We start from the raw sequence: 21,448 nt of genomic DNA on the forward strand, positions 1-21,448 counted from the left end.
ATATTAAGCAGACAGTCTACTAATACTTTAATGACTGCTAGTTGACTGCTAGGAAAATCAATGTAATATATTTTTGTTCGATAATATTTTTTGATTATTATATATGATTTTGAGGGAATTTTATGATACTATGCAATATTTATACAATTTTAATGAGCTATTTTCTCCACTAGAATTATTATTATTATTTTTCTTTCTTTATTTATTTACTATTTTTTAATAAATGCAATATTTCACAATAAAATAGAGTGAAGGCATTTTAAATCAATTTTTTTGAAGTGAGAATTGGGCCATCTGGAGGCATTAAAAAATAAAAACTTGTGTAATGTTGCCTAACCTCTTGTATTAGCACCCTATATAGATATATACAGAGGCTTTTGGATTTCCGTTGTTTTTTAGACATAATTTCTTATTTTTTTAGGTTTTACTATTAGATATATATCTAGACATTCTAAAAGACTACTTTTTGTCAAGGTTTAGATATTTTTGGTTAGATAAGCATCAGGTTTTACATTATGATTACAGTCAAACATTAAAATCTTGTTAGAAAGGGAACACATAGAAAGTATTTTTGTTACTCAGTATTTGATAATTAACAACAAAACAACAATTGCTGCACACTTTTTTTCTAACCAGTGGCTGATTTGTAGTTTGTACCACCAAAAGATTCACTGAGTTTTCACATTTCCCATTCATTTCCTATGTCGGTCATTTTTGACCGCGAAGAAGTCAAGTGTGACTATTTTTTAACATCCTTTAACGTATCCGATTCATGTCCATGATTTTTTTTTGTGTGTGTTCATATTTGCCAATGTGACAAAAGTCACCAAGTGTCATCTCATTCTGGAGATTTTTGTAATTTTTTAAATTTCAAAATATACAATTTTTCGGTCAAAAATGACCGAAGAGGGCCAGAGGGTAACGAAGTAAAGCTACTTCGTTACTGACCACCACTGCTTATTTTTATCACACGCTCATTTGAAATTGTCCTGCGGTGTGGGAAAAGAAAAATAGGCTATTAAAATAAAAATTACAAATGTTTTAAGCCAGGGGTGTCAAACTCGGTTCCTGGAGGGCCGCAACCCTGCTCTGACACACAAACTATGCAGTTTTCAAATAAGCCTAAATGACTTGATTATCTGGATCAGGTGTGTTTAATTAGGGTTGCATCTAAACTCTGAAGGGCTCCGGCCCTCCAGGAAATGAGTTTGACACCCCTGTTCTAAGCTCTCTCAATTATAAGGAGGTCATAAATGTGGCATGTGTAATAATTATAAAAGAATGAGCAAAATGCTCATACATTGTTCATCATCTGTCTGTATAAATTCTGAGTCATTGAGTCAAGCATTCAACAATTGAAAGGGAAAAATACAGTGTATGCACTAATTTTGTTGATTTCTTTTATTGTATGAGTCTAAGTACATATTCATGTGCGATTATTCTGGACAACATTTAAAGGAATATTTCACCCAAAAGTGAAAATTTGCTTAAAATGTATTCACCCTCAGGCCATCCACAATAATTCACAATAATCATTAAAGCATTTTAACTTTAGACTGTAAGGTTGAAATGCAAGTCAATAAATTAGCAATATCGCACACGACTACGAGTGTGGTGTTGCGTTTAAACAACAGTTCAACGACATAAACAAGAAGCAACCACAAAGTGTCTTAAAAAACATTCCTTGTGCAGAACTACTTCCTTCCACCACTGAATCAAATCTCAAATTGACAGTTTAACAGCTGAGCCCAAGTCTCCATTACTAATTTGAAAATGTCACTTTAGAACTAGTAAGAAAAGAACGTTGAGTTGCTTCTTTGAAAGCTTTTTGCATTACTGTATTTAAAAGCTCACTGTATTCAGAAGAGTAGAGTATAATGAGAGAGTGATGGACTGAGCGAGTGTGATTACCTGCGTCTGATACAGCATTATTCTTCAGCTCATCTCATAATCACAATAAAACATTTGCTTGAATGTCCGCTTAGAGAAAGCAATATCTTTGTCATACTATTTAAACAGATTTTCCATGATAACGCTGCTCAGTGCATTTGTTGGCTGATTGTTTGAGTGTATTTCAGAAAGTCTTTACTGCTCACTCACTCATAAAAACAGTCTTTTGTCCCATCTAATGGCGAAACAATGTAGCGAAAATCACCATACAGTTTCTCCATACCAAATGCTTTTAATAAATACTATTCGCCTACTTATATAAAATATTATTTATTGAACAATAATATTTAATATAGGCCTACCACAATAGCCATTATATAAGTTGCTAAGCAATTCAGTCACAAAGGCAGCGCTCTGATACAGCATTAGTTATATAAAAATATAAAGTTATGAAACTTCACGCTCAGCCAAAACTATTTGCTCTGGAACAATTAATAGATTAATGAGACCTAAACAAATTATATCTTATGTTTAACCACTATGAGATCAGAGCCAGCGGCAAATTCCATACAGAAGGTCTGGCTGAGGTGAGGTTTCTCTCTGTGGGTTCATGAGTGCTGAACGCCCGCTGGCGTCCTGGAGCTCACATCTCAGAAAACATTAGCAAAAATGTCTTAATGATGGATTTGTTTCTTCGAAACACACAGATTTTCACTTAACAAGATGTTAACTGATGGACTGGAGTGGATACTTGTGGATTATTGTGATGTTTTTATCAGCTGCTTGGATTCTCATTCTGACGGCACCCATTCACTGCAGAGGATCCATTGCTGAGCAAGTGATGGAATGACATTTCTCCAAATCTGTTGCCATGAAGAAAAAATATCTACATCTTTGATGGTCTGAAAGTAAATTTTTTTTTTTTTTGGTTAAACTATTATTACTTTTAACATCAACATGATTGTGATAACCCGTGCAACTCAGCCTGTTTTTTGGAACAACCACATTTTTGCTCACGTGAATTCCTTAAATAGCTGTGTAACAGTATTGTTACAGTATAGCATCAATGTGTTGTTTGACCATTATTCTGTATATGAATGCTTCATAGAAAGTGTTAACAAATATATTTATGTAATTGCTAAATTTACATTGAAAACATGCTTTTTTGCAATGCAAAGATTTTTCACAGGTTGTGTGTATTCAGAGGTCTTGTCCTTGTCAGAATCCTGATGAAAGAACAGACAGCTGCTGTCTCCTCTGCCATCCCAACACCTGCTAATGTCATTGAGATACTCCACGTCTTTCAGACATCCTTTCTCTCAGGCTGCCATACTCATAGATGTACAAAAATAAAATACTTTTGACAGGTGACAAACTGGCCATAGAATCTGAAGGCATCATAAACTGCAGATGTGCTGGCATGCATAGTTCTCACGCCAAGCTTTAAAGCGCACAGGTTCCTATAAAAAATTACCTGTCAGCAGCTGCATAAAACACTCGAATTTTAGGACATTTTCATCTGCAAAATATCATAATTTATTTTTATTTTTTTCTCAACACTGTTATGTCAGCATTTTTCATGTTAAAGCAATAGTTAAAGCAAAAAAAAGAACATTTTGTTATCATTTACTCACTCACTCTCACGTCATTCCAAACCTGCAATGTATGGCTTTATTTCTTACATACATAATATAGGTTAGACATTCCTCTAAATATATTCTTTTGTGTTTTGCAGAAGAAATCAGGCATACAGATTTGGAACAACATGAGGGTGAGTAAATGGTAACAGATGTTTCATTTTCAGGTGAACTATCCCTTTAAAGACTAGACACATGATCTGCTGCAGAACAATGCTGCACACTGGTGGTAGCTTTGAGTTAAAGCACCTATTCTCAAAGCATGCACTAAATGGAATATGTTTGGGTTTCCCCTCACTCATTTAAATTCTAGATTAAAATTATTTCGATTATAAAAAAAACACAGAATGAAACATTCATTCAGCAGGCTGTCAAAGGAAGCACCTGATGCAAAGGAAAATTCAATTTTGTTGATTTTTAATCAAGACAAGGACAAATTTGCTTTATGTAAACATTTAGTTTATTTTGTATTAGTTACAATACAAATTACATTTGTAGAAGACAAAATATCACGTTACATGAAAGATATAGGTTTCCTGCCAACATCAGTGATTACAAATAATCATTATATACTGTATAAATGGGAATACCTGAATATGTATATATAGAGGTATTTTAAGAATCTAAGATACATCTTTAACAATTAAGTAAAGCCTCCAAGGTGATTGCAGTAATTCTAATGCAAATTAAACACACAGAAACAATCCAAAAGCATGAACTAAAAACTATTAGAAATGTTTCAGTAAATAAAGTATCACCACATATTCTTAAATAAATAAAGGTTCTTTATTAGCATTAATGGTTCCACAAAGAACCTTTAACATTCATAGAACCTTTCCATTGCACACAACATTCTTTAAAATTTTCTTCACACCAAGAAAATAAGGTTCTTTTAAGAATTCTGGACTGAAAGTTCTCTAAGGAACCAAAAAATGTTTCTCCTATGGCATCGCTTTGGGAACCTTTATTTTTAAGAGTGATAACCACCACATAAGATAAAAACTACATACATAGTTCCTAGTTTGCCCTAAAAGGCATGTTTCCATTTGTGCTAGCATTCTATCAGTGATATATAAAAAAGCTCCAGCATTTTAGAAATATCATCTGTATTCATACCCTGTGCCAGTTCAGCCAATAGGAGGACAGATTTTGTCATTTCCCTGAGCCTGGGTTAGGCATGCAGTCGGATCATCTGGCTATGTCTCCTGTTCCTTCAGACCTGTTCAACAGGTTCAGACACAATACCATTAAAATGCTCTACCTGAGCCCATATTCTCTACACGAAATGAAAGCGGAGTCAAAAAAATTCCTGACCAAACATTTTTATTCGGCTCCTTCAGCAAAGCCTTTCAAGAAAAAAGATGCACATTTTCAAAAGCTGCTCTGTGGCTGCACAGTGACGAGGCACATCGGCACACACTCTGGTGCTTCTGCGATTGAGGTAAACATCTGATGACTGGGTGAAAGAGTTCAACTCGTATTCACCCAGACAACAAGCGCTCAGTTTATCCAAGCTTTATGGTCATTTAAACATGCACAAGTACCCATAAAGCTGGGTAAATGTCACAAATGGGATTATATAAGATATAATTCTGACTGAATGAGCAACAAACTAGAGTGGAAGGAGATAAAGAGTAAATACACAGGCTTATCTAGCATAAATCATTTCTGTTCATGTAGAAAGACTGAGCCCTTGAATACTGAGTTTTAGCTAGATTTAAAATAAGCTAAACATGTTATCAGATGTATAAATGATATCAAAATACATCATTTTAAGACAAGAAAAAAAATCGGATCATCATCCTGACTAGACAAAGGTTATGAGATACTCAAGGACTTGCAGATAACAAAGTTTGAACTTCTATTTAAAGGTCCTGCAGAACACAACGCATTGTTTTTCTCAAAAGCAAGTATGTTGTAACAAATATAAACAGATGATTACTTATCCATTTTAAGAAGGTATAGGGATAGTTCTCTCAAAAATGAAAACGTTCAGCATTTACTCACCCTCATGTGATTCCAAACCTGTATGACGTTATATTTTTAGTAATGATTTAGTGTTTTTATGCAATGCAAGTCAATGTTTTGGACCCCGAAAACAGCTTTTGGTGCATAGACAAACATTATATAACTCTGAATTGCCGAAACAGACAAATATTAAAAGCAAAGACAACTTCAGATCAATACATTACAAAGTGTTACACAACAGTGTCACAATCGCCATTTTGTGACTTCAAGCTTTGGGCATAAGAGACGGCATCACTAAGAGTGTGAAACTGTATTTCTTTGGTCCCCTTCTTTGGGTCATAATAGCCTCCCCTACGCAAAGAATCAATAACGGAGGTGTTGCATTGTGCCAAAAGCACATTGACTCCCAGCCCCTCGTAGTCCTTGCATACCTCTTTCAAAGCATTGACCCCAGCAGTGTCCAGAAACAGCACTGGACTGCAGTCTATGACCAATGTGTGCAAGCTGTTGTGCTGTAGCAGATCCACATTGGTGGACACGTCTAGCTCTTGCTTTTGGTCTTCTCCTCCTTGTTTCTGATTCCTCTGTTTGTCTAGTTTCCTGCGCCTGGCCTTCTCTTTAAGTGGATCCAGACCCACATTACGGTACAGTGACTTCTTAAAGAGGGCTTGGTTGGCATAGTAGATGGGAGCCTCGTATCGGAAAACAGCCACCCCTGGCTGGCTCTGGAGACCCTTGTAGGACGCAAGGTCCTCAAAGAGCTCGCGGTCCCCTGCTTGGCCCAGCTGACGGACCTGGGCGGACTGGGTTCGACCTAACACACAGAACGCAGAGACCAGGACTCCAACTAGCAGACCTAGCTCAGTGTTCACTAGCGCTGATGTAGCCATAGTAATCAGCCAGATGATAGTGTCCACACGGTTGACACGCCACATTTGGGGAATGTCCCCAAACTTTCGCAGTGCCCCGCGGAGGTTGACGACTATGATGACGGCCAGAACACATCTGCGGAGAAGAGGAGGACATAATTACACTGCCGTTCAAAAGTTAGGGATCAGTACGATTTTTTTGTTTTTTAAAGAAGTTTCTTATGCTCATCAAAGCTGTATCTATTTGATCCAAAATACAGAAAAAAAGAAAAAAAAAAAAAAAAAAAAAAACTGTAATTTTGTGAAATATGATTCCCATTTAAAATAACAGATTTCTGTTTTAATATACTTTAAAATATTATTTATTCCTGTGAAGCAAAGCTGGATTTTCAGCATCATTACTCCAGTCTTCAGTGTCACATGATCCTTCAGAAATCATTCTAATATACTGATTTATAAACGGTGTTGGAAACAGTTGTGCTGCTTAATATTTTTTTGTGGAAATTTATAAATTTTTTTCAAGGTTTATTGATAAATAAAAGTTTAAAAAGAACAGGGTTTATTCAAAATAGAAATTTTATGTTACAATATACACTACTATTCTAAAGTTTGGGGTCAAATTTTATTTTATTTTTTTAAAGAAATTAATATTCAGCAAGTATGTGTTAAATTGATTAAAAATAAGTGATAGTAAAGACTTATATTGTTAGAAAATAATTCTATTTTGAATAAATGCTGTTCTTTTTAACATTTTTTTCATCAAAGAATCAAAGAAAAAAGTATCACAGGTTCCAAAAAAATATTAAGCAGCAGCACAACAGTTTCAACACTGATAATAAATCAGCATATTAGAATGATTTCTGAAGGATCATGTGACACTGAAGACTGGAGAAATGGCTGATGAAAATTCAGCATTGCGTCACAGAAATAAATTATATTTTAAAGTATATTAAAATAGCAAGCCAATATTCGAAATTCCAATAATATTTCACAATATTAAAAAAAAAATTCTTTATTTTTGATCAAATAAATGCAGCCTTGATGAGCATAAGAGACTCCATTAAAAAAACATTACAAATCTTACTGATCCCAAAGTTTTTGAATGGCATTGTAGAAAATGGCATAATTTGTACGTACTTCTGCAATGAGTAGAAGGCAGGTGCTATAACAAGCAGGACGAGCAGCAGCACAAGAGCGGTCACCAACCCCGAGAGCTGAGTCTGGCAACCAGTCGACTCCTTCACAAGAGTCTTGGTCAAAGCAGCGCTGGTCGTGAAACAGCGGAAGAAGGAAGGAATAATATTACAGAAACCAATAGCATACATCTCCTGGTTAGGGTCCACCATGTAACCATGCTTCTTGGCAAACATCTCAGACAGAGACACGGTAATGGCGAAACCAACAATGGCGATTGAGAACGCGTCAACAGCGATATTGGGTATGAGAGACCAGTTGGGAAGCTGCGGAGGCATGAAGCCTGTGGGAATGTTTCCGGCTACATCCGAGCCATAAGTTTCCTCAAACCGTCCAAAGTGGGAAGCTAGAGTAGCAGCGATGACCACAAAGAGTTCAAAGGGAATAGGGGCCTTGAGCTTGGCCTTGAAGCGGTCGTTGAGCTCTTTGGTGGGTACAAGCACAAGCAAGCAGATAATGCTGGTTACGAGGTCACAGAGGTTGGTATGACCCAGATTCTTGAAAAGACTGACCCAGGTTTTTATGAGTGAACCCCAGCCTTGGACACGAGGAAGGTGAAGGCCCAGAAAGTACTTTATCTGGGATGTGAGGATTGTGAGAGAGGCACCAGTTGCGAAACCGCTCAACAGAGAGTCCGAGAGGTAGACAGAGACAAAGCCAACCTGTAGGAGACCCATCAACACCTGCAACCCAAGCAGAGCAATTAATAATTTAGATATTTAAAAAATTCTCATAGAATACGACTAACCTTGACTAACCTGGTAGATCCCTGCTGTGAAAGTTAGTGTTGCTGCCACCGTGACGGCATAGCAGCTTCGGTCACAGATTGGACCAGTGCTGTTGTCCACATTTCCAAAGGTGGTCTGATTGGTGTCCGATGGATATCCTGCCAGAGTAAGTTCCCTGTCCACAACCTGTCCCACCAGAAGACACAATACCCCAAACATCCCCACAGAGATGTGCCTGGAAGTTCCCAGTAGGGCGTAGATAATGCTGGCAAAGAAAGATGTATAGAGACCATAAATAGGGTCTTGTTCTGCCAGTAAAGAATAGGCGATGGACTGGGGAACCAAGAGGACGCCCACGATAAGGCCAGACATGGCATCCCCAATGATCCAGTCTTTGAATTGATATCTTGGCAGCCATTTCACTATTGGGATGGAGTCTATGAGAAGGGCTTTGACTCGAGCAGAACTGCAGGAACACTTTTTTCCCACCTTCTTTCTCAACACTTCCTTCCAGGACACTTTCTCTTTTACACGCTCTTCTAAAAGGCAAGGAACATCAGGCCCCTTCTTAGCATCATCCTCTGCTGAAACACTGTCACAGACTTCTTCAATTGGCATAATGTCCAGAAACTCTCACTGAAACAAGACCAAAAAAGCACATTGATTAATTGGTTTTTAAAAAGAAGTTTGGTTTACACAGATAATGTAAGAGAAAACGGTGTAATCTTAAGTATGATTATTACTGACTTTAAAAGATTTTTTTGTCATCATTTACTCAATCTCATGTCATTCCAACCCTTCTTATCTTTCTTGAAATGCAAAATTACTTATCAGGCAGAAATGTCAAGCTTCTGTTTCACACACAATGTGTGATGTAAACCATAAAAATGTCATAAAAGTAGTTCATTAAACTCATGTGCCACATTGACATGAGGTAGTCATATAGACTTTTCTAATACTCTTAAAAGTTGTTGTTGTACAGTATATTAGGCATAGCGATATTTATGTAAAGAAAATATCAAGAAATCAAATCTATCAATGTCAATACCAGCAGACTTTATTAAACAACCACCATACACAATTTACCTTGACTCACTAAATTAATTTATAAAATCCAACTTCTTCATCAGAGAAAACAGATGGCAAATATTAATCACTCATTATGACTGTTGGAACAAATATGTAAGAAGCATCTGGCACAGTCTTGCTACTTTGCCAACTATGGAATTCAAAGTCTTTTGAGATCTGCTGCTTGATTTGTTCATGTTACAGAAAAATTCACTTAGAAGTAACACGAGGACCATAAAGTATTAATGATTAAATAAAGCACTACAAATTGTACTTTAGATTAATTATCAACTACTAGCAGTACATAAATGACACAACACAGTACATAAACTGAGTGCATTAACTACTGATCTGGACTGTTTGCAGTTACTGCAAAACGTCTAAATTGAACACATTGTCTTTGCATGCTCTTAATTACATTATAATATGTGACCCTGAACCACAAAACCAGTCATAAGGGTCTTTTTTTTTAAATTGAGATTTATACATCATCTGAAAGCTGAATAAATAAGCTTTCCATTGATGTATGGTTTGTTAGGATAATATTTGGCTGAGATACAACTATTCAAAATCTGGAATCTGAGGGTGCAAAAAAATGAAAAAATTGAGAAAACTGCCTTTAAAATTGTCAAAATTAAGTTCTTAGCAATGCATATTACTAACCAAAAATTTAGTTTTTATGGAACATGATCTTTACTTAATATCCTAATGATTTTTGGCATAAAAAAAAATTGATAATTTTGACCCGTGCTACTTATGACTGGTTTTGTGGTCCAGGGTCACATATTTCTCATAGCTGGTTGACACCAAACACACTTCCTATGAAGTACAGCTTGCATTCTTCATATTTTGCAATCCATGCATAAATGTGTTAAAATGTCATACATAACACTGATACGCCCTCAGAAAAAAAAAAAAGATATAAAAGCCATCACTGGGAACTGGTACCTTTTCTAAAAGATACACCTTTGTACAGGGTGCATACTGATAACTTAAGGTACATATTAGTACCTTAAGTGTACAAAACTGAAAAGGTACTGCCCCAGTTTCTGAGAGTGTAATAATAAATAATTCATTTTAATATGCCGCACCAAATCAGCATATTAGCATAATTTCATGATTAAATTTTAGACACTGAAGACTGGAGCAATGATGCTGGAATTTCAGCTTTGATCACAGGAATAAAATACACCTTTAATAATAGAAAACATTTCTTTAAATTGTAATAATAATTTCACAATATTATAAGTATGATCAAAATGTGCCAAAGTGATTCCAATTAATACTCAGTGTGATCATTAAGTACTTCCTCATTCAGGTCAGAAGCAGTAATTGCTGTGGAGCTGCTGAAGATATTCTCAGAGAAGGCCTGATGATGTCCTAAACAGTGAGTGCAACTACTAGCCTGCATGCACTGTAAAAAGTGATAAGTTGACTTAACTTAAAAAAATTGAGTTAACCCGTTGCCTTAAAATGTAAAAAGTACATAATTAAAAAAAAAAAAAGTTAAGTGAACTTGACAATTCAATTAACTTGTTTTTTTTTTTAATTATCATTTACTTAAAAATTTTAAGTTAATTGAATTGTCAAGTTCACTTAACTTTTTTTTTGTTTTTAATTATGTACTTAATCATTTTAAGGCAACGGGTTTCCTCAATTTTTTTAAGTTAAGTCAACTTTCACTTTTTACAGTGTGGAAATGATGTTGCCTCCCTCCAGCACTATAATCAACCTTCCCCAGCTGTTCAAATTACGTCTCATCCCACAGAGATGATCTCTACATCGAGAGGCTAGCCGGGGTGACCAAGAGTCTTGCCAGGCAAACATCTTTGAGTCAGTTTTTGTTTCTTTCCTGATAACGTGGCTTGACCAACTGGGTGAAAAACAACAAGAGATTCTGGCATTGGTCACACACACCTAGAACCTGTGGGAGCTGCAATGACAGGCACCTCGAGGCACTTCACAAGTTCAGTGAGAATCCAGTAAGTGGAAACTTGTCTTGTCAGCACAGATAAGAAGGTTTTGTACTTGGCTTAAAACGCAGGATGAAAACAGGTACTGTTAAAGGTCACTAAAGAGATTCCGAATAATGGAGAGCAAGCCTAAAGACTATACGATTGAAGTCTCAGAATGAACAAATTTTCTTCAATTCTCAGTTTCTCCAGCCTGTCAGCCTCAAAGTGTCTTCAAGACTCAAAAAGCACCCACTGCAGATAAGATAAGACTGACAGAACAGACGTACCTGATCCAACCCCCCCACACACAGAGTAACAGGCCTCAAAAGACTGCCTCTCCTAGCCCAAGTCCTCATTACCATGCCTGGCCACCTTTACTTAATACCTTCAGTGTGCACCTGATGGGCCGTCTGCAGCAGCCAACACGCAATTCAGATTCAATGGTGCGTGAATAATTTGTAGCAACCCTGCTATGGTTTTTCTGCACCAAAACCAGAATCAGTTTTCCAACAGTGAAGATAGGCATCCCCAACTATTTTACAGTTTATTTAACGGCTTAAGTGATGGAAACAGCAACAACGAACTACATTTTTTAAAACAAATAAAGTTTAATTCAAATAATTTTTCTGAAAAATATTCATATATACACAAATCATCCCTTCCCAGGTCTTTTGGTGCAATTTGCTCACTGTGACTTTGGTGGAATTTTCCACACATCATGGGTAATGTAGTTTTTCCCCATAAATTCAGCTGTTAATGTGTTTATTTCAAAATAGCTTTAAATAATGCGAACTGATGGCTTCAGTAAAAAGCATACACCATTAATTACCAACCTTGGAACTCACAGGTCTGTCTGTTTTTAACAGTTTATAAGTTATCATTAAAAATCAATTTTGCTATGGAGAAAATTACTTCCTTACACTTTATAAAAAAATTAAATAAAATAAAAAGTTAAAATATTCTTTGCATTGGATATTCACCAGATATTTGTGTCAGTCTGAACAGATGCATTAACAGCCATCATTCAAAATAAAATGTTTCTTGCACTGAAATTTCACACAGAATATTTCTCTATGGTGTGGACAGGCTTTAAGACAACACTTTCTTTAATGAAATTAGGGAAAAGCATCTTGTGAACTGATATTTACAGCTTTAAAGTCGTGACACTTATTGATCATTAACAACATGCAAATATGACAAAATGGGACCTCATGCTTAATTTTGTGATTTGTTGAAGTGCCCTTTCGGTTAAACTTTGGTTTGTGGTCCAATTGGCAGCTGGGGAAGGTAACTTGCGTCAATGTACATGATAACGTTCAGTCATGGGGTAACATTCACAGGACATGGTCTTGCATTTAAAAAACAAAACAAAAAAAACAAAAAAAGGAATAAAGTGTAGAGTCACAGATCAGTCCATTATGAGTGCAGTCAAATTGGTCGACTTAACAAGAGACTTTGAGTCAGGAGAAGATGGTTGTCCGCATCGCCTTTACATTACAAACCCGTAAATAAGTCAATAAATCAATAACAACATTTACAAACCAAACGGTGTGGATTAGTGATGCTGACGTGTAGGCTACTCTTTGCAAATAGGCTATGCCTTGAAATTCCGCTGACTCAGCTTAATTGAACGATCAAAGCCAAGCTTTGTTTACACTAAACAGAAAAAAAAAACACGTTGCAGAAGTCGCATTTTAAAACTTTCTTTTAGTTAAATAATCCTGTGTTGTGAAAAAAAAAAAACATTCAAATACCAAATAGCCCTGAATATTGTTGACAGGATGATGTGCAAACTTTATATTTATATAAACTTCATATAGCTACTGCTTACTGGTGCCTTTTTTTTTTTTTTTGTCATTTCAACAGAATATAGCCTACTACAACCAACAAGATTCAGCGAATATTAACTACCTTCTTCAAACTTATATTTTAGACTGTTAAATGAGTTTAATTTATGAAAGAACAGAAGCGATGTAGCCTAATATAACAGTGGTTTGTTTCACGCAGTACTCTGACTTCATGAATGGCACTATTGACAACAAAACTGCAACGTGTACATCTGACTCAATGTATCAACTGAAGAAAAAACCGCAAATATTCAGTGTTTAAAACTCACCTCAGACCGGCTGCGCAATGAGATCGTTTCATTTATTCATCGGGAGGACATTTAATCACTCAAGAGTTTCACCTCAGTGCATGTACAGACCTGTACTTAAAGTTTAGGATCTATTCCGTGACACATGAAGCCTCTCCAAGTTTGTAATATCACGTGAACAGTGAAAAAAACATTACGACTGGTCACGTGACTCCTAATTCCTGTTTGGGTCCGAAACCTAAAACACTGCTTTCTCAGTTGTCAAAAAGTTTTCGGAAGTCGACCGCACAACTCTTCCAAGTTTCGAAACAGTCCCTGTGTCCCCGGATCACAAAAATACTACCGCGAAGGCTTTCTTTATGAATATTAATCTTGCGCGCTCAATACGTCGAGCTGATTGGCCAAAAGCAGACATAGGCAAGTATTGCGAATTTTACTGTGCTGAAGGCTTGGCTCATGAATATTAATAAGACCAATTGACGTTATTGGCGGGATTCTACGTGACGTCAGGGTTGCCTATTTAATAGTCATAAATTAAACCTTTGCAATAGTATGATTCATGCATACTTAATTTATTGTAATCCCAGTCTGAATTAGACTAAATTTCTCACTCATTATGTCTTAAGGAACAAAAATACAAGAAGCAACTGGCACAGTCAGGTTCAAATTGAGATCTGTTGCAATTTATTGATCAGTGAGGGAACATATTAAAATTTTAGCTGGATGTGACTGGATTTCTGTTACATAAAAGTTCACTCAACAGATGGGGATAATAAAGTATTAATGATTATATAGAACAAATGTACTTTGGTTTTATTGCAAACTACTACGTAGGCCTAGATGAACAGTGTGCCAGTAATAATGAGCAATGTGTTAAGCAAACACTAAGATTAGATGGCATTAGTAAACTTTCAGTGCAGTTAATCAAAGCTTTTGGCTGTGACTTATCTTACTTTTAGAGCTGATTTGATTAAACAGAAAGGTCTGATTAAATGCCAACAATCAACACTGAAATGAGGCCGACAATGCACAAATTATAAAAATGTCTCTATTGTTTAGCTATTTTGTATTTTTAATATTATAGTCAAATTTGTGGTAATGTAAACTCATCATTGACAGGATGATATTTTGATGATTATTTTTGTTTGACTGTGTGTGTGTGTGTCTGTGTGTGAATTTTGACATTTTTACATTTTCCTAGACAGATTTTTTTTTTTTTTGTCATTTCAACAGAATATAGCCTACTACAACCAACAAGATTCAGCGAATATTAACTACCTTCTTCAAACTTATATTTTAGACTGTTAAATGAGTTTAATTTATGAAAGAACAGAAGCGATGTAGCCTAATATAACAGTGGTTTGTTTCACGCAGTACTCTGACTTCATGAATGGCACTATTGACAACAAAACTGCAACGTGTACATCTGACTCAATGTATCAACTGAAGAAAAAACCGCAAATATTCAGTGTTTAAAACTCACCTCAGACCGGCTGCGCAATGAGATCGTTTCATTTATTCATCGGGAGGACATTTAATCACTCAAGAGTTTCACCTCAGTGCATGTACAGACCTGTACTTAAAGTTTAGGATCTATTCCGTGACACATGAAGCCTCTCCAAGTTTGTAATATCACGTGAACAGTGAAAAAACATTACGACTGGTCACGTGACTCCTAATTCCTGTTTGGGTCCGAAACCTAAAACACTGCTTTCTCAGTTGTCAAAAAGTTTTCGGAAGTCGACCGCACAACTCTTCCAAGTTTCGAAACAGTCCCTGTGTCCCCGGATCACAAAAATACTACCGCGAAGGCTTTCTTTATGAATATTAATCTTGCGCGCTCAATACGACGATCTGATTGGCCAAAAGCAGACATAGGCAAGTATTGCGAATTTTACTGTGCTGAAGGCTTGGCTCATGAATATTAATAAGACCAATTGACGTTATTGGCGGGATTCTACGTGACGTCAGGGTTGCCTATTTAATAGTCATAAATTAAACCTTTGCAATAGTATGATCCATGCATACTTAATTTATTGTAATCCCAGTCTGAATTAGACTAAATTTCTCACTCATTATGTCTTAAGGAACAAAAATACAAGAAGCAACTGGCACAGTCAGGTTCAAATTGAGATCTGTTGCAATTTATTGATCAGTGAGGGAACATATTAAAATTTTAGCTGGATGTGACTGAATTTCTGTTACATAAAAGTTCACTCAACAGATGGGGATAATAAAGTATTAATGATTATATAGAACAAATGTACTTTGGTTTTATTGCAAACTACTACGTAGGCCTAGATGAACAGTGTGCCAGTAATAATGAGCAATGTGTTAAGCAAACACTAAGATTAGATGGCATTAGTAAACTTTCAGTGCAGTTAATCAAAGCTTTTGGCTGTGACTTATCTTACTTTTAGAGCTGATTTGATTAAACAGAAAGGTCTGATTAAATGCCAACAATCAACACTGAAATGAGGCCGACAATGCACAAATTATAAAAATGTCTCTATTGTTTAGCTATTTTGTATTTTTAATATTATAGTCAAATTTGTGGTAATGTAAACTCATCATTGACAGGATGATATTTTGATGATTATTTTTGTTTGACTGTGTGTGTGTGTGTCTGTGTGTGAATTTTGACATTTTTTACATTTTCCTAGACAGATTTTTTTTTTTTTTGACCATGTAGCATTGTGTAGGTTAAACAGCTAAACTTTAACCCTGGGTCAAAAAATGTTCTCTACTGCTGTGAGGACACAGGTCTTAATCCATATATAGCCTTCAAATTCTACACAGGCTTGAGGAAAGTCAGCCACACTCCCCTGCGAAGAAACAAAGAGCACACTGTGTGTATGAAAGAACACAGGGAGGGATTTGATACAGGGCATGTTTGTTTAATCTGACGGTAATTCAAACACTTTTTCATTGGCATATCATTCTCAAACATATTTGACATTTTAAATATGAATTTGTCCATTTTGCTTTTATTTCTGAGTGTTCCTGTTACATTAATTGTAAATGAATAATATATATATATATATATATATATATATATATATATATATATATATATGTATATATATATTTATTTATTTATTCATTCATTCATTCATTCATTCATTTATTTTGTATAAGAGTTTCTTCTGCTGAACATAAGGATGTTAAAAAAAAAAAAATTATGCAATTCAGTGGGGACTAGCAATTGTTTAAACCAGAAACTCAAACAGGTTTAGAACAAATTGAGGGTGAGTAAATAAAGACACAATATTAATTTTGTGGTGAACACTATCCCTCGCCAGTTTTGAATTTTTAAAGTTCTAAAAAAAAAACAAAATTGCTAACTGCTTATTCTAGAGATCCACAGAATATTATGTTCTCCATACATTTTTGGTTGATTTTTCTTTCTATCCTCAATAAAAGTGTGCTGTCTTAATGAGTCATTGATCATTTGATTTGTTCCAAAGGAAAGATTAATTCAGGAACAAAGCAAGCTCAGAGCTGCCAATGCTGCTGTTGCGGATGTTTATAACCTTTTTACTGGCGAAGTACCTCAAAACAGACAAGACTGTGTGAAAAATTATATTTAATTTAGTAAGTTACTATATTATTACATTACACTTAATATTAACTTAGTGTTTATTGAATTCTATAAAATCAATATCAAATTTTCCGTGATGTTGATATTTCGGAAAATTAATATCATGACCTATGATCTCATCTGAATAGATTTCTTGAAATCCAAATGTCAAGCAAATAAAAAGGGGCTGTTAACTGCTCTCATTGCTCACTGTTAGATAAGTGTTAGGCTTTTCAACAGGTGATACCAAATGTTCATAATAAACAACCTAAGTTCAAATAATCAGCTAATATACAGGCATATAAAGGAAACAAGCAAGGTCCTGCAATGTGATTCAGTGTCAGATGGTGAAAAGTCTCATCTCATGCATCATATGATGTTCACACGGTTACTGGGCTGTGTCTTATGAAACAGCATTTACTAAACACTGTCAACAATACATTGCATGTAATAATTATGCTTATAAAAATAGTACTTATTAAAACCAAGTCACATCAAAGTCTCATAACTGTGTACATCTAATTTAATGAAGCTGCTAGGAGCCAACTTTTTTCATTTCAATGCAATGTTGATTGAGATGCAGCATCTTCTGGAACTTTATCCACTGGTGTTGCTGATGGACAGAAGTTTGCTCTGACTTTATGAATGGCACTATTGAAAACACGACTGCAAAAATGCATCATATCCGCTGAAGGATAAAGCCTCATTTAAAACTGCATATTCATAGTCTTAAAAACACAACTCTAAATAATATTAGTCATTACTGAAATACTGCATTTATATGTATGTAGCACATCTGGCAGACACTTTTATTGAACTTATGATGCATTCACACTATCCTACAATAATACTGAAATTGATCCTTGCCATTGAACCCATGAACTTGAAAATGTCTTGCCTGCTGCAGGAACTAGAGCTGAGCTACAGGAACTATAAGAACATACTCCTGTCAAAAAACCATACATGCAATGACGTTACCAAAGAGCTGCTATTGACAAAAGCACAGCAGACTCGCCAATGACAAACATGCTAAATCTTCAGGAACACATCATTCAAAGAACAGCTCTTCAGTGACCATTGTTACAAAATTCAAGATAAACGGAAAGCATGTCATATAGATAACAACAGGTGAAAATAGCCCATGACGTCATGTTCAAACAGTCAAATCACAGACAAGATGGATTCTAAAATCAGTTAAAACACCCAATCTTCTTGAAAGCAAAGCCCTCACTGAACTCTTTGAAATGAAGTTTTTGTATCACACAATCTAGTCTGTTTTCATTCCCTGAATTCTCTTTAATTAGCCCTAAAACAAAATGTTCTTCCAAACAAACTTTCCAGTGGTGAGTTCATACCTGAACCCATTATAGACCCGCTGTGCAATGCAAATGTAAACCTTTTTAGACATTTGCAATTCAAATCTGAAGCCACTGGTGAAGAAAAATATTATATTGTATTGTTGTATTGTCTTTATATGATATGATATATGATATGATATGATATGATATGATATGATATGATATGATATGATATGATATGATATGATATGATATGATATGATATGATATGATATGATATGATATGATATGATATGATATGGTATGATATGATATGATATGATATGATATGATATGATATGATATGATATGATATGATATGATATGATATGATATGATATGATATGATATGATATGATATGATATGATATGATATGATATGATATGATATGATATGATATGATATGATATGATATGATATGATATGATATGATTTGATATGATATGATATGATATGTGACCCTGGACCACAAAACTAGTCTTAAGTCGCTGGGATATATTTTGTAGCAATATCCAAAAATACATTGTATGGGTCAAAATGATAGATTTTCCTTTTATGCCAAAAATCATTAGGACATTAAGTAAAGATCATGTTCCATGAAGATATTTTGTAAATTTCCTACTGTAATGTGCATGTAATATGCATTGCTAAGAACTTCATTTGGACAACTTTAAAGGTGATTTTCTCAATATTTAGATTTTTTGCACCCTCAGATTCCAGATTTTCAAATAGTTGTATCTCGGCCAAATATTGTCCTATCCTAACAAACCATACATCAATGGAAAGCTTATTTATTATATTATATTATATATTATATTATATTATATTATATTATATTATATTATATTATATTATATTATATATATTATATTATATTATATTATATTATATTATATTCAGATGATGTATAAATCTCAATTTCAGAAAATTGACCCTTATGACTGGTTTTGTGGTTCAGGGTCACATATTATATTATATTATATTATATTATATTATATTATATTATATTATATTATATTATATTATATTATATTATATTATATTATATTATATTATATTATATTATATTATATTATATTATATTATATTATATTATATTATATTATATTATATTATATTATATTATATTATATTATATTATATTATATTATATTATATTATATTATATTATATTATATTATATTATATTATATTATATTATATTATATTATATTATATTATATAAAAGAACTCCTAATGACTGATATCTGCTGTAGATGGCACTACTGGGTAAGCATGGAAGTACTCATGCAACACTTTTGAGTAGAGATACAATATGTATGGAGACCCATTTCCACCACATAAAAAAATGCTTGATAAATCATAATTATAAAATGAAATGTCATAATTAAGAGATAAATTGAAATTATGAGACACCAAGTCAAAATTCGAAGATAAAAAGTCAAAATTCTAAAATAAAAACATGACATAAAAAGTCAAAACTATGAGATAAAAACTCAATTTGACTATTTCCAACTCTTATCTCATAATTATGACTTAGAATCCCAAACATTTCACTTTTTATGTCATAATTTCACCTTTTATGTAAGCTTTTATTCATATAATTATGACTTAGTTTCTCATAATTTTGACCTGATATCATAATTTACTTTTCTATGTCATAATGATGGCTGTTTCTCATAATTGCGACATTTTATCTCATAATTATGAATTAATATATTTTAATTTTGACTTTAATGTCATAATTACCATTTACCAAAGCAAGATTTTTTTTTTTTTCTTGAGGTGAAAATTGGCTTCCATAATTATGAGATTTAAAACAGTATGTAAAATGGTAGTAGTGAGTTGCCAGAGTAACAGAGTGATCATTGAAGTTTCAACCTGTAACAGGTATTCAGGTAATGTATCTTATACGGAAGTGGTGAAAGCTGTTGAAATGAGGACCAAATGAAAGAGAAAGGAGACTAAAAATAAAAACATACTAAATACAAACGTGAATGCTTGACCAATGCACTGCTAGTGGGTGGTACTGTTAACTTGCATTCTTGTGTTGCTGTGTTAGTAACAAATCACAAGTCAAGAGATAAAGTTACCTTCAAATATCTCCCATGACATGTTGTAGCAAGAAGCTGTTATGCATAAAATTGAGCTTATTTCACCAGAAGTGTTTGTGTTTACATAGCAGGGGCCCTCTATGGGCCAAGGACCCCTCGGTGGACAAAGACTGAGCTGCTGTTACATATGAAACTGAGTGCTTGGCCTACCTCAATTTTAATAAAATCATATGTTTTTAAGAAATATTAATTTTGGATGAAGCTTTGTAAATGTAAAATATAAAGCAAGTTAACTTAATATTTATATTTTTCATTTTATTATACATAACACATATTGTCAAGCAGTGAATTCAGGTTAAAATGGAGAGGTAAGATGATAGGGGGAGAAATGGAGGATAACAGAAGACACTTCGGTTGTGAATAAGAAACAGACACGTTTAAGATTATAGTAAAGTATTGCTGATAGATTCCTGTGTAAAAGAGCTGGGGTTGCTGATGCAATATGTTGTAGTTCAGATATTGGAAGAGGAGAAAATCTATGTAATAATTCATTGTTAAAACCCTTGTCTAAAATTAGTTTTGAGTAATCTTGAACTTTAATGTACATTGCACTGGATAGGGAGAAATGTAACAATAAGATTTACGATTAGCTGACGTGGATGTAACTTTTTCATGTTGTTCTTTGGATGGATAACTAAATAGAAAACCAAGAAGACTTATCCTTTGAATAATAATAATACATATTCTATATATATATTATAAACTTACATTATGATTTCTATTGGGACAAGAAGGGTGACAAAAGAGCTCATAGAGGTGACAGTAGAGGGCACTATTGAGACGGTTTTCAAGAAAAGAGATCCAGAAGTTGCCTAGTTGCCTTAAAATGTTAAGTTGGCTCAACTTAGTTTTTTGTTTTTTTTTACAGTGTAGATTTAAAGGGTATAGTGAAAACTTTGATGATAATGTTTTTGGGTGTTGGTTTTACTTTAGAAACTTTTGTTTTTGTAATTCCTATTTCCATATAGAAAGGAGTAAAATGTGATGTTTATTCAGTCTCATCTTATTAATA

General features: G+C 34.3%; 1 protein-coding gene across 1 annotated transcript; it reads right to left on the reverse strand.

The window, feature by feature from the left end:
* Positions 1-3,426: 3,426 nt before the first annotated feature.
* On the reverse strand, positions 3,427-13,728 carry slc26a2 (solute carrier family 26 member 2). The gene is made up of 4 exons (XM_058798824.1): positions 13,426-13,728; positions 8,317-8,922; positions 7,502-8,241; positions 3,427-6,500 (listed from the first exon to the last, which is right to left on the reverse strand). Exons 2-4 carry the CDS (start codon positions 8,902-8,904, stop codon positions 5,726-5,728), a joined length of 2,103 nt encoding a protein of 700 aa, XP_058654807.1. The 5' UTR covers positions 8,905-8,922; positions 13,426-13,728; the 3' UTR covers positions 3,427-5,725.
* Positions 13,729-21,448: the final 7,720 nt, after the last annotated feature.

This window comes from Onychostoma macrolepis, chromosome 14, assembly GCF_012432095.1.
Source record: "Onychostoma macrolepis isolate SWU-2019 chromosome 14, ASM1243209v1, whole genome shotgun sequence".
Taxonomy (NCBI): domain Eukaryota; kingdom Metazoa; phylum Chordata; class Actinopteri; order Cypriniformes; family Cyprinidae; genus Onychostoma; species Onychostoma macrolepis.